Source organism: Dipodomys ordii, unplaced genomic scaffold (assembly GCF_000151885.1).
Source record: "Dipodomys ordii isolate 6190 unplaced genomic scaffold, Dord_2.0 Scaffold3, whole genome shotgun sequence".
NCBI lineage: Eukaryota > Metazoa > Chordata > Mammalia > Rodentia > Heteromyidae > Dipodomys > Dipodomys ordii.
The window spans coordinates 11,443,621-11,455,973 of record NW_012267219.1 but is presented as its reverse complement, the minus strand read 5'-3'; the positions used below and the strand labels follow the sequence as shown (position 1 = coordinate 11,455,973).

Genomic DNA, 12,353 nt, shown 5'->3' with positions numbered 1-12,353 from the left:
ATGGAGTCCCTAGGAAGCATGAGGCCTTGACTGAATTCAAAACTCCAGCACTACCAATAAACAGTAGCTCAGGTCTGTAATTCTAGCTAATCAGGAGGCTGAATCTAAGGATCACAGTCCCAAGGGATCCCAGGAATAGAAGTCTACAAGACTCAGCTCCAATTAATTAGCAAAATTCTAGACTGGAGGCGTGACTCAAGTGGTAGGGCCAACTTTGAGCAAGATTGCTGAGTGGTAGCTCAAGGCTCATTCAATCCCCAGTACTGGCATACACCAATCAACTGACTGACCAACCAAACATGTTTTTTCCAACTTCATTAAAGAGTTAATAATGCATATTCTTAGTTAGTTCTTAGAATAACACCACACTCAGGTAACACTTCATACATGATGAATAAAAAGTAGTTTCACCATGTCTTCAGTTGATAGCTTAGTAGACTACAGTCATTTTGGGTTATGACTTTCAGTAATTATTATGTAACTTCCAGGTGTCAAAAAAAAATCAGTTCTCAACTGATATTATAGTCAGCCTTACAAAGTTAATGCTATCCATATAACCTTCAAGTTCCTTAGTCTCTCAGGGAGTTGTTAAGATTGAGCTATTTTATATAAAATGCTTAAAATAGCATCAAACACACAGTAAAATAATAAATATAAGATGGTGTGGGTTTGGGGTTCATTTAAGGGGGGACAGTAAAACATGCCTATGATAGAAAGCTAATGAAGATAAAATGGGATAGTCCAATAAACTGAAGGTTTCCAGTAGAAAATAGATGTTATATGGATGAAAATCTTTTTTTTTTTTGGTCCGGTCGTGGGCTCAGGCCCACTCTGGGCCTGGGCGCTGTCCCTCAGCTCTTCAGCTCAAGGCTAGCCCACTACCACTTGAGCCACAGAGCCACTTCTGGCTTTTTTTTTTTTTCTGTTTATATGGTGTTGAGGAATCGAACCCAGGGCCTCATGCATGCAAGGCAAGTGCTCTACCACTGAGCCACCTTCTCAGCCCCATGGATGAAAATCTTATGCTATATATTTCCTCTTGAATTTTATAAGTGGCAAAGACCTTGAGATACATCCCACAGAAAAGAGTTGTACTTTTTGGCTGAAATCAATTTGATAACCTAACAGGATTCCCTTACCTCGATAACGTAGACCATTCCCAAGTCTACACTATGCTTGAGAATGTTGTTACCCCTGCTAAAAGAACTTAAAATTTTTTCTTCAAAGCCAGTATCAAATGTAACCTCATCTGTGAGTTTTTTGCTGATTGTTTTCCAAAACAGGTAATTAATCCTAGTTTTGAAATAACCAGAAGAATCTGTCACTCCATAGTAAAGTAATCTGTGCACTTACACTATTAGATTATATATCCAAATATCTTGCTTAATATGCATTCAACAAATATTTACCAACTACTTGTGTATTATACAGAGTAGTTAAGACATACTGGTAATTAAAAACATACAAGAACTGTATAACATCACAGTAATAAGTCCACTGCAGAGAGATGATCTCGTCTATATACAATCTGCATCATATAGCATAGCATAGTATGTATGACAGGTACTCCCAAATAGCCATCAAATTCAGTTCCTTAAGCAACTAAAATGTGTCTTCATTTACAATTTCAATAGCATCACATCTGAACCTCCCATTTAAGTTCTGGTTCTCCACAAAGCTAGTAGCCTTCATGTAGGAGTTCTTTAAAAAAATAAAATAAAATCAAGGATGTCTGTTAGAGGCATTAGATTTGGCTATCAATCTGAAGCCAAAGTCTAGATTCCAGAAAGATTTGTATCGTCTTCCAACTACAGCCCTAGGTCTTCAAGAACTTAATGCAAATAAATATTATGGTTTCATCCACATAACTAATTAACCATTTTGTCCATGAGACAACATTCGTATAGGAAGCAATCAATAAATGTACATTCTCAAGTCCTACAAGAATAATGAAAGGTCACCCCTAATGCCAATGCACTGAATAAGAGAAATTAATACTTTGCCCTTGCTGATTCCAATCTAGTAGATAACTACAGGAAAGCCTTTAAATCTGTAATATCTCAAATCTTACATATTCAAAGAACCCAAGTAGAGAGCATCAAACCACTTGCATAAAACAGTATACTGGTTTCTATAGACATTATTTAATATACAAGAGTCACATGAACCTTTGATTGAAAAGTTACTTACACATGTAGATAAAATCACTCTATCACTCTGTAAGACCTGAGGTCATATAATCCTGTAGTCTAGAATTTCCTAGGTATGAACTAGCTTTACAAATCACATCTACCTAAATCTAACAAAACATAGGTTTTAATCTACTCCAGGAGGAACTTTTTTTAGTTCTGAAGAGGTTATCCTTCTCCACCTTTCTACCTTTTATTTTTCTAATCATCAAGAATAAACAACATATAGTAGACCTCACATTTGAATGGCATGAATTCCTAATAAACACTGGGAATAATAATACAAAGTCAACTTTTTTTTTTACTTTGTAGAAAGAAGAACTTTGAATTCTATCAATCTCAGTGTACAATTACAATACTACCATAAGAATAACACTTATCATATACTACTACCTAGTAATTCCTTCATTTATCCATCCTTCATTAACATTGGATCCTCATATTTCATCATTCTGACTTAAACAGTTAAAACTTTGGCACTCAAAGTCCTATGTAAGAGCTTGGGTCCCTCTGTCTAAAAGTATATTTGTTCTAACTTTGCATCAAATTATTTGACCCTTTAAGAACTTTCCTAACAGGAAGCTGGCAATTAAGCTGCCTTTTAGTAGCAGGTTCTAAATCTATACTGTGAAAAACAATGGTAACTTGATCTCAAAAAAGATCAGTTCAGTTGACCTAAGGTTCAATTTCTCAGTAAGTTAATACCTAAATGTCAACTTCAAAGAGTAAGCTAGACATTCAAAATGTTGTATTACCATGTTAATTGAAATACGCTCAATACAGTGAAGTTCAACAAGAAATGGTAGGCAAATAAGGCTTCTTTTTAACCTAGTTAATACTTTCAAAATATCTTTTCTAAAAAAAAAATAAATTTGCTTATTTATTAATGTGTATATTCTTAACATCAAACACTATGGTTTATACAAATCTAGAACTTCACAAAGATGTATCATAAAATGATGTTACTGTTATTTCAAACCCAATATTTTTTGTGCTTTGCCAAACTACAATTTCATACTGCACTTTTTTTGGTCAGATCAGATTTTAAAGAGTCCATATAGCTGATTATCATCAATGTTATTTTCTGTCATAAAATCAGTTTCTCATGAGAAAAATTTCTCTATTCCATGTCTATTTTCTGCTATGATAAACTGGGGGCTTTATGATGATAACAAAATAATGTCTTTACTGCTGATCTACTGAAATAACAGATGCCTTTAAAATAGCTAGATATTTCTATGGTAAGCTTCCCAGAAGGGTAAAAACCACACTAAATCAGTCTAAACACAACACTTTACTATCTAACAGTAGACTGAATAGCAGAGTATACGCATCTCTGGATAAATCAGCTACATGCTCTTAGGCAATCAGAAGCTTTTAAAATATTTGTTTATTGAGGAAACTGCTAAGGTATATAAGGAATTAATAACTATTATTTAGTAATTTTGTACTGGACCATTATATTTCATGGTAAAGAGGAAAACTGTAAATGATAGGGAAAAAAAGGAAAGGAAACAATGCTTGTACACAAAGTTTCATCCTCCCACTAGCTAAAATTGACATTAAAGGTAAAAATGGTGTAACAAGCTATTCTAATGCCTATCAGAATTTTGTTTCAATTTTCCCCATCGATTAACAGAGATACTATTAACTGCAGTAAAAATTCAGCTAATTTCCTAACAAAAATGGTAACATTTATTATCACATAATATTTTGGCAATTTGATTTGGAAAAATAAGAAGATACTTTATAATTCCAAGTTTTATAAAACTTTTATTTGATGACAAAAGCTATCATTTATTGAGCGCTTACTATGCGCCAGGCACTGTGCTAAGCGCTTTACAACTACTTGACTTAAAAAATATAATCTTGTATAATGAAAAAAGAAAAGAACTTGGAGTAAAAAAGTTAAGATTCTATCACTAGAAAGAGCTAAAGCAAAAGAAATATTTGCTAGAGGAAAAAAATACACAAATTTCTGCTTAGTAGATGGCTTACAATAAACAGTAAAACACACATACGCACATGCACGCACACACACACACAAACACCAAAAACAACCTTTAAAGCCAATTGAATAAAAAATTATTTTAACCTCCTCTCTAATTGAAAACAAAGAATACTTTTAATTTGTTAGCAAAGTTTAAAAAAAACTGTGTAAGAATATACAGATACAAAAGATGTCAAAATGAACTTCAATCTATGTTACATACAAGTAATAACAAATTTAGAATCAGTAAGGCCTGAGATGAAGTTTTGCTAATGTAAGCAAAATAAAACTCTGAAGGCTATCTTTTCTCTTAAACTGCAAAATAAATCCACAGGGTCAACACCAATTCTTTTATTAATTTATTTTTCTTTTTAAAGTATACCAGAATAAATATGAAATTCTTACTTTGTTGCCCGTATAAACTTGCCCCAAATTGAGACAGCTGACCTGATGTAGATGGTGATGCCAGCATCTAGAAACAAATTAATTATATTAGAACACAAAGCAAGAACACAGAGCATCGCATTTATATTTTACAAATCTGTATATTATAGATTTCTCATTCTTCATAAAACATTAACAAACATTTATAGGAGGTTCCACATATCTTCAGAGAATACCAGATGAAACTAAACTCTGGAATGGAAGCAATCTTTAACATTATTAAGAGTCTTTATAAACAATTACACACAAACTATATAAGCACTATTATTTCACTTAAAAAAAACAAAGCCAACAAACACAAAGTTACAATCTCAGCAAGTCAGTTCTCTAACTACTTGATTTTTAAGAAAATAAACAAATTCTATCTTGAATATTACCTAAACGGAAGTTTGCACTTTGTTACACCGTGTCCTGATTTTCCTAACACACATGAATGATGTTTATCACATGGGGTGAAAACTTATTTGTACATAACCATGTACGTGAAGAGGACCTAATAGTAAAAGACAAAAGAAAGTACCCAAATGTAGATATGGCTAATGATTTTTATGATTTGTTAATAATATGAATTTCATGGCACTTGCTGCATAATGCCTTTGAAATTACTGCCTCATTATCCTTCATCTAATAGACTAAATTATTTGAAAGTAAGTTATATTCATGATAAATGGTATATTTGTCTATTCACAAAAATTTCTTGGGGCTGGGAAGATGGCTCAGCGGTAGAGTGCATGCCTTGCATGCATGAGGCCCTAGGTTCGATTCCTCAGCACCACATAAGCAGAAAAAGCTGGAAGTGGTGCTTGGCTCCAGTGGTAGAGCGCTAGCCTTGAGCTGAAGAGCTGAGAGACAGCACCCAGGCCCAGAGTTCAGGCCCCATGACTGGCAAAAAAAAAAAAAAAAAAAAAATTTCTTAACATAGATATTTAAGCTAAGTAAATGAAAAGTACATGTGAAAATTTGTTTGTGTATTTCCAGTGTTCTGTTAGACAACCATCCAAACATTGAACACAGGCTATATCATGGGGAAAGAGAATAAATTATACTATTACATTCTGAGGTACAGAAGGACAAGTATAAAGCAAGTATGAACTATTAAGCATTACTGAAAATTTTGTCCAAAGATCAGTAAAACTTTGTAGGCTGTAACATTTCAAGAAGATACAGGTAAGGACTCTTCAATGCCAACAATGTATAATTGAGTATAAGGTTAGCAACACAATGAAAAAACAGGCAAAGAAGAGACATGATCAAAATATGCTTTAGAAAAATAATTCTAAGAGCATCAATGGATGGAAATGGAAATAATGAGATACTAATCAGGTCAGAAGTGAGACTAGAAACAAGGTACTCGTGGTAGAATTAAAAGCAGGAAAAAGAAAATGAGTAAAGAATCATGAAGAGAAGAATCAAGGCTGCTCTAATGTTTTCCTGGAAAAAGAAAATCATGCTGACACTGACTATAATATTAAGAAAGCCAAGGGAAAAGAACATTTAAACAATAGCATTTTATAAGGTTTCATATTTCTTGTTAAAATTCTAAAATTGCTCCAATTTTCTAATGTTTGCAGATTTTATTCAATTATAGTTTTAAAACTCATGCATACTACCCAAAAACAACAGTATGTATGTTTATTAATTTTATAATAAGGCATCAAATCTTACAACTATTCCTTCTCAAATTCAGATGTTATACAATCTAGACAATCACACCAACATTCAAACTATATATTCTTAGAATGTGCAGTCATTTTAGTCTACTTTTTTTCAAAGGTTATTCGAACTGATCCAAATGCCCTCTGACATGGGAATAGGAATAAGGAAAGAGAGAAGTGCATCACAAAGGCAGACAAGTCGTGGCTTCCAAAGTCAGCTATTAGAATCCTGGAGTCCAGGAGCTGTAAGAATGATCCTACATACCACAGTATATAATGGTAATTATCATTTTCTCTATTGCTCCTACATGAAGGTTAATAAACAGTGTATTATAGGAATAATAGTTTAATGTTAAATGTTAAGTATTCAAAATCTTTTTAAGTATCCATGTAAAACAAGCACTGGTCAGCTAGGTATACAGATGTATACTCCTTTAAGTGTGAAAACTACAAATATATATTCTTACAAAATCTATCTCTTCAAATATTTATAAATTCTAAAAGCATATTTCATGAAATAAACCAATGCTAAGAATGGACTTAAACAGTCAAAGAATGTGAATGGGACAGAAGTGCTATTCATGGGAGCAAAGAGAATTCATAATAAAAATACTATAGCATAACAGCTACTATTACTAACACACAACAAAAGTCTGATGAAAGTTAGTGATGAAAGTGAACTTCTTAAGAATATATATAAAACCTTAGAGCAAGAACACCTTACAGCAAGAAAAAACCAGTATGTAATCAGAAAATAATCTGGGTGTGAATCCTGGTTCTGCCACTTACCTATGAATAGTGCCTCAGTTTTCTTCCTGTAAATTGAAATATTCCACCCCCACCTCATTTGAAGATTATAGTAGGTAAGAAACATAAGAAGTACTCAATAAATTATAACAGAGCTGCTGCTAATAATCTAATCTGTGATCCATTACAAGACTCTCTAATAGCACAGAAAAAATACTCAGCTTGTGAGAAATTCATTAAATAGCATACTATATATTTGTCAAAAGAGTTAAATATGGAAGTTAATTGTAATAATAACAATACATGTTCCAAATGTCAAGCAATCTATAATATACACTGCCATCAAATGATAATAATGTAATTCTAGTTCTTTTCTTGACCCACCAAATGACATCTTCATCATTTTCATGTAGAATATTTGAAAGAAGTCAATAAATTAGGACTTTATTTTTGTGTTTCTTGTTACAACCATATGTAGACCAGGCCAGCCTGGAATTAACTTCCTATACAGCTCAGGCTGGGTTTGAACTTGTGATCCTCCTGCCTCTCCATATAAAAGCTGAGATTAAGAGATTCTACCACCAAGTCTAGCTGTAGATTTGTATTTTAAAAATTATTTCCACTGTTTTGTGTTTTCTGGGGTTTTTGGTCTGTCATGGAGCTTGACCTCATGACCTGGGCACTTTCCCTGAGCTCTTTTGCTAGCACTCTTCCACTTGGAGCCATAGCTCCACCTTTTTTTTTTTTTTTTAAACTGGTTAACTGGAGTTGAGTCTCACGGAGACTTTTCTATCTGGCTACATTAGAACCACGATGCTCAGATCTCTCCTAACAAATAAATCACCAATCATTCAATGACTATTAGGAAACATTACAATCAGCGTGGTAAAGATATTGTTATTGTCTTGGGACTCTAAAACACAAAACTACATTAAATAAAAACTAGCAAATTTTTTAAAGAAATAATTTAAAATTTTGCTTGTGTGTGTGCCAGTACTAAACCTTGAACTCGAGGCCTTGAATTCTTGTTTGGCTTTTTTCCACATAGGACTGGCATTCTACCATTGGAGCTACATCTCCACTGCCAATAACTTAAATTTTAAGGTGGCTTTTCAAAAGTTTGTTGTACAATATGCCTAAAGGATGATGACAACACATTGTATCCAGAAAAGAAAACAAATAAATGAAATTTTGGACTATAGCTTATCTACACAAAGAAAAGGATCCAAAGGGTAAGTTTCTAAAGCACATGCAAAAGTGTGTATACCATGCACAAAAAAATTACAGAATCCAAACCAGATTTAAATAAAAAATAAGATGATTTAAAAATAAAACCTATGCAAAAAATAAAGTAGCCATTAAATCACAAAACCTGGTAGCTTATGAATCAGATAAATTGAGACAACTTTGTTAAATATTCCAAGTACTTTTTTCTTTAAAATGTTAAGTTTATATAAATATTAAAAATAGTGAAAGGCTCAATGTAATTAATTGCTTAAATATTTTCTCTGAATTTTTTAATAGTCAAAGCACAGATGTACAGATGATTAGTTTAAGGAATGTTTTATACTTTAAATGCTCTTAATATGCATTGCTAAACTGTTTTCTAAAGTTTGTATTAATTGCACCTTAACAGCAATCACCTCAATGCTTTCTCAGAAGAGCTAGCTGTTTCCCACTTAAAACTGTTCTTTAACTTAAAAACAAAACAACAACAACAACAACAAACACCTAGTGTTTTGGGCTCATGCCCACAATCTTAGCTCCTCATGAGGGTGAGATCTGAGAACTATGGTTTGAAGCCAGCCCAGACAAGAAAGGCCATAAGATTTGTCTCCAATTAACCAACAAAAGCCAGAAGTGGAGCTGTGGTTCAAAGGGTTAGAGCACTAGCCGTGAGCACTAAAGCTTAGGGACAGCACCCATACCTGCGTTCAAGCCCCCGAATTCAAACCCCAGGATGGAGAGACACAGAGAAAAAAATCTTGCTTGTATAGGTTGAACATCTCTCTGTAATTCAAATTTCCAAAATCCAAAAAGTTCAAAAATCTTCAATTGGCATTAATGGCTTCGCAGATAGGATATTTTAGCAGAGACCCAGATGTAAGCAAGAGAGGAAATTATGGTAAATGCTGAAAGCACCATGTTCCTGAGAGAGAAAAGGATTCAAATAGCTGGAGACTCAACCAAACTTCTTTGTATATGTAGTTAAATACCAATGGTACAAACTACCACTATCATGAGAAAATCTTTGTTATCTAAAGCACTGTAGGCTAATACTACATAAATTCAGACTAACTTCCCAGAATAAGTATACAACCTACTCTTTATAGTTTTCAATTTTTTAAAGTAAACAGTGAAGGTGTCGTATTTCATATCTTTTGAGATAATGTTAAACAAGAGGTCCCCACAACTTTGTTCTCATATTATTATGCTTATATATCATCAAAATGAGTACACACTCAGAGTTATAAGACTAAAATGCATATATTAAGTCTAGATTTTAGTTTAGAGTATATTACTCCCAAAGAGTTATCCAATTATTTGTAGATATTTATGTATATGCACACATACATACATTATACAAATATCTAAAACCTTTAAAACCAGAGATCAAAAAGGAATTCTGATACTCATATACAGAAACATTTCTGAAAATTAATAATCTACAAGTTTATAGTTATTTAATCCTGACACCTACACGTAAGTAATGTTAGATAAAAAAAAATGAGATCCACACAAACTTAGTAATATACCCTACTACACATAATAATATAGCTGAGATAGAAACTCATTGTAGGATTTTCAATAGTGTATATTCTTCTACCAAAAACTAATATAAGAGTGTTGTTAAGACAGTTGGATATAAACTAAGTATTACATACACAGAGTATTCTATAAGTAAAAAATTCAATCTGGAAAAAGCATGAAAATGGCAACTATAAACAATCCTTTTAAAAGACACAAAAATTAGCAGGATTATAGAGATATCCTTCTGAAAAGAAGTTAATATTGGTAAAATAGGCAATAGTTTAAAATATTTTTATGAAAGGAAAAATGATATAGAGGACTTTCAGATGTTCTAATGGTCTTTATAAAGCTAAAGCTATAGTAATTAAAACTTTTAGTTTTGACACAAACATTATGACAAAGCAGAATAAGGAGCTTAAAAACAGGTCCAGAATATCAGATACTACTATATATTCAGATTTCAATTAGCCATAAATAAATGGTATAATTTAGTAGTGAGCAAATCACAACATGTGGGCTAAATCTGGCACATTACTTTTGTGGAGTGCATGACAATAGAACATTTTTTACATTATAAATGAATATACAATATCCACAACTTTAATTCATCCACAAAGCCTGGTCTTTTTAAGAAAAGTTTTCTATTCATGACCTAACGTAGAAAATGGTGTTGGAACAACTGGATAGCAGCTCAGGGGGGAAAAAATTCTGATACACCTTACAATTCATACTTTAAACATACATATTCTTAACAGGCATAAATTCCTAAGTGAGAAATAAAACATGAAAGTGCCAGAAATACTAGAAAAAGTCTAAACATGATCTCAAAAACAAAAAACACTAAAAAAATTCCATAATGTTAAATGTTTGAGGAGACACATTTAACCTTATTTAAACATTATACACTATCTACACGTATTGAAATAACCACAAAATATACCATTCATAGCAGTAAGTTTTAGGTCATTATGTACCAGTTTAAAAATAAATTTTGACTGGCAACAGTGGCTCACAACTGTAATCTTAGTTACTCAAGAGGCTAAGATCTAACCATCACAGTTCAAACCCAGCCCAGGCAGCAAAGTCCATGAAACTCTTATCTCTAAAAGCTGTAACTGGAGATGTGATAGCTCAAATTGCAGAGCACTAGTCTTTAACAAAAAAATTCAGAGACAGTTTGAGTCCCAGAACTGGCAAAAAAAAAAAAAAAAAAGAAAGATAAACTGTATACTATATATTATATATGCACAACAAGCTAACGGTGAGAACTAATAAAATATTTAAATACTTATAACAAATAAGAGGTTACTAACTTTAATATATGGAGAATATACTGAGACTTAATAAAGAAACAAGAAATGACACAAAAATAGGTAATCCACAAAGGAAGAAAGACAAATGGGAAATACCTACACAGAAAAGTCATATTGTTCCCCGTGTGTACATGTGTAAAATTAGTGATATTTAAATATATGTACATGAAAACATTTAATATTTGTTTACTAGCAAGACACAAAAAAGCTGGTATTCTTTTTTTTTTTTTTTGGTCAGTCAGGGATTTGAACTCAAGACCTGAACTCTGACCCTGAGTTTTCTTACACAAGGCTAGCACTGTACCATTTCGAACTACAGAACCACTTTGATTTTTAGGTGGTTAATTGGAGATAAGAGTCCCACGGACTTTCCTGCCTGGGCTGGCTTCAAACCCTGACCCTCAGACCTCAGCCACCTGAGTAATAAGAATTACAGACATGAACCACCAGCACTAGGCCAATAGCTGGTATTCTCAATGGCATAAAGAGTGCTAAAGAAGTAAAAACTGGTACAGACTTTCTGGTGCAAATTATGACACTATAAATTACAGAAATTTACATCATCTTAAAACACCAAGAGCATATGTAATTATCATTTTAGAATTGAAAAAACTAAGAATCAGAGAACATTCTTGCTATTAGAACATTCTTGCTGAGGATACAAAAAAATATCTACATTGCTTTAGAGTCCAAGTACGTAATCTACATGTTCTGTTACCTTATTTATTTAAAACCAAAAATTTCTTGGAGTAAAACATTAAGTTTGAGTGTTTGTACTGATACTAAAACTCAGCCACATGTATTGCATTCTAGAAAACAGATATTGGAGCTCTTTTTTTGTCAGTTGCAGACTTGAACTCAGGGCCTACCTGCTTGTTCCTGAGCTTTTTCCACTCAAGGCTACTACAGGTGTGAGCCACCAACACCCAGCCATGGTTCATTTTTTTTACACATGATCTAATCCTAGGTTGTAATTGCAAATCTTCATATTTTCGTTGTTAGAACTGCTTTCATCAGTAATATTTTATTACCATTTTTCTATCAAGCTTAACTTTGATTATAAAATCATAGTAACATACCCTAAGTAGTAGTTTGATTGTTTCTGCAACAATATTATCAAATAACCCCAATTTTTATCTACAAACATAGACATAAATAATAATTCAATATACTTTACATTAATAACTGACGGGCAATAAAGATAACAGAAAATTAGATGACATAGTTCCATAAGGTATTTAAGTGTACACTAATCATAAACTAA

The 12,353-nt window shown here is 32.6% G+C and overlaps 1 protein-coding gene across 7 annotated transcripts in view; it reads right to left on the bottom strand.

Annotated features, from left to right (window-relative positions):
- Positions 1 to 12,353, bottom strand: part of Cnot2 (CCR4-NOT transcription complex, subunit 2) — an 86,978-nt gene that overhangs the window by 27,844 nt on the left and 46,781 nt on the right. For all 7 annotated transcript variants that reach the window (XM_013021626.1, XM_013021657.1, XM_013021616.1 and 4 more), the window contains one exon: positions 4,585 to 4,651. In XM_013021626.1, coding sequence (XP_012877080.1) covers positions 4,585 to 4,651 — 67 coding nt within the window. The remainder of the gene's footprint in view (positions 1 to 4,584; positions 4,652 to 12,353) is intronic.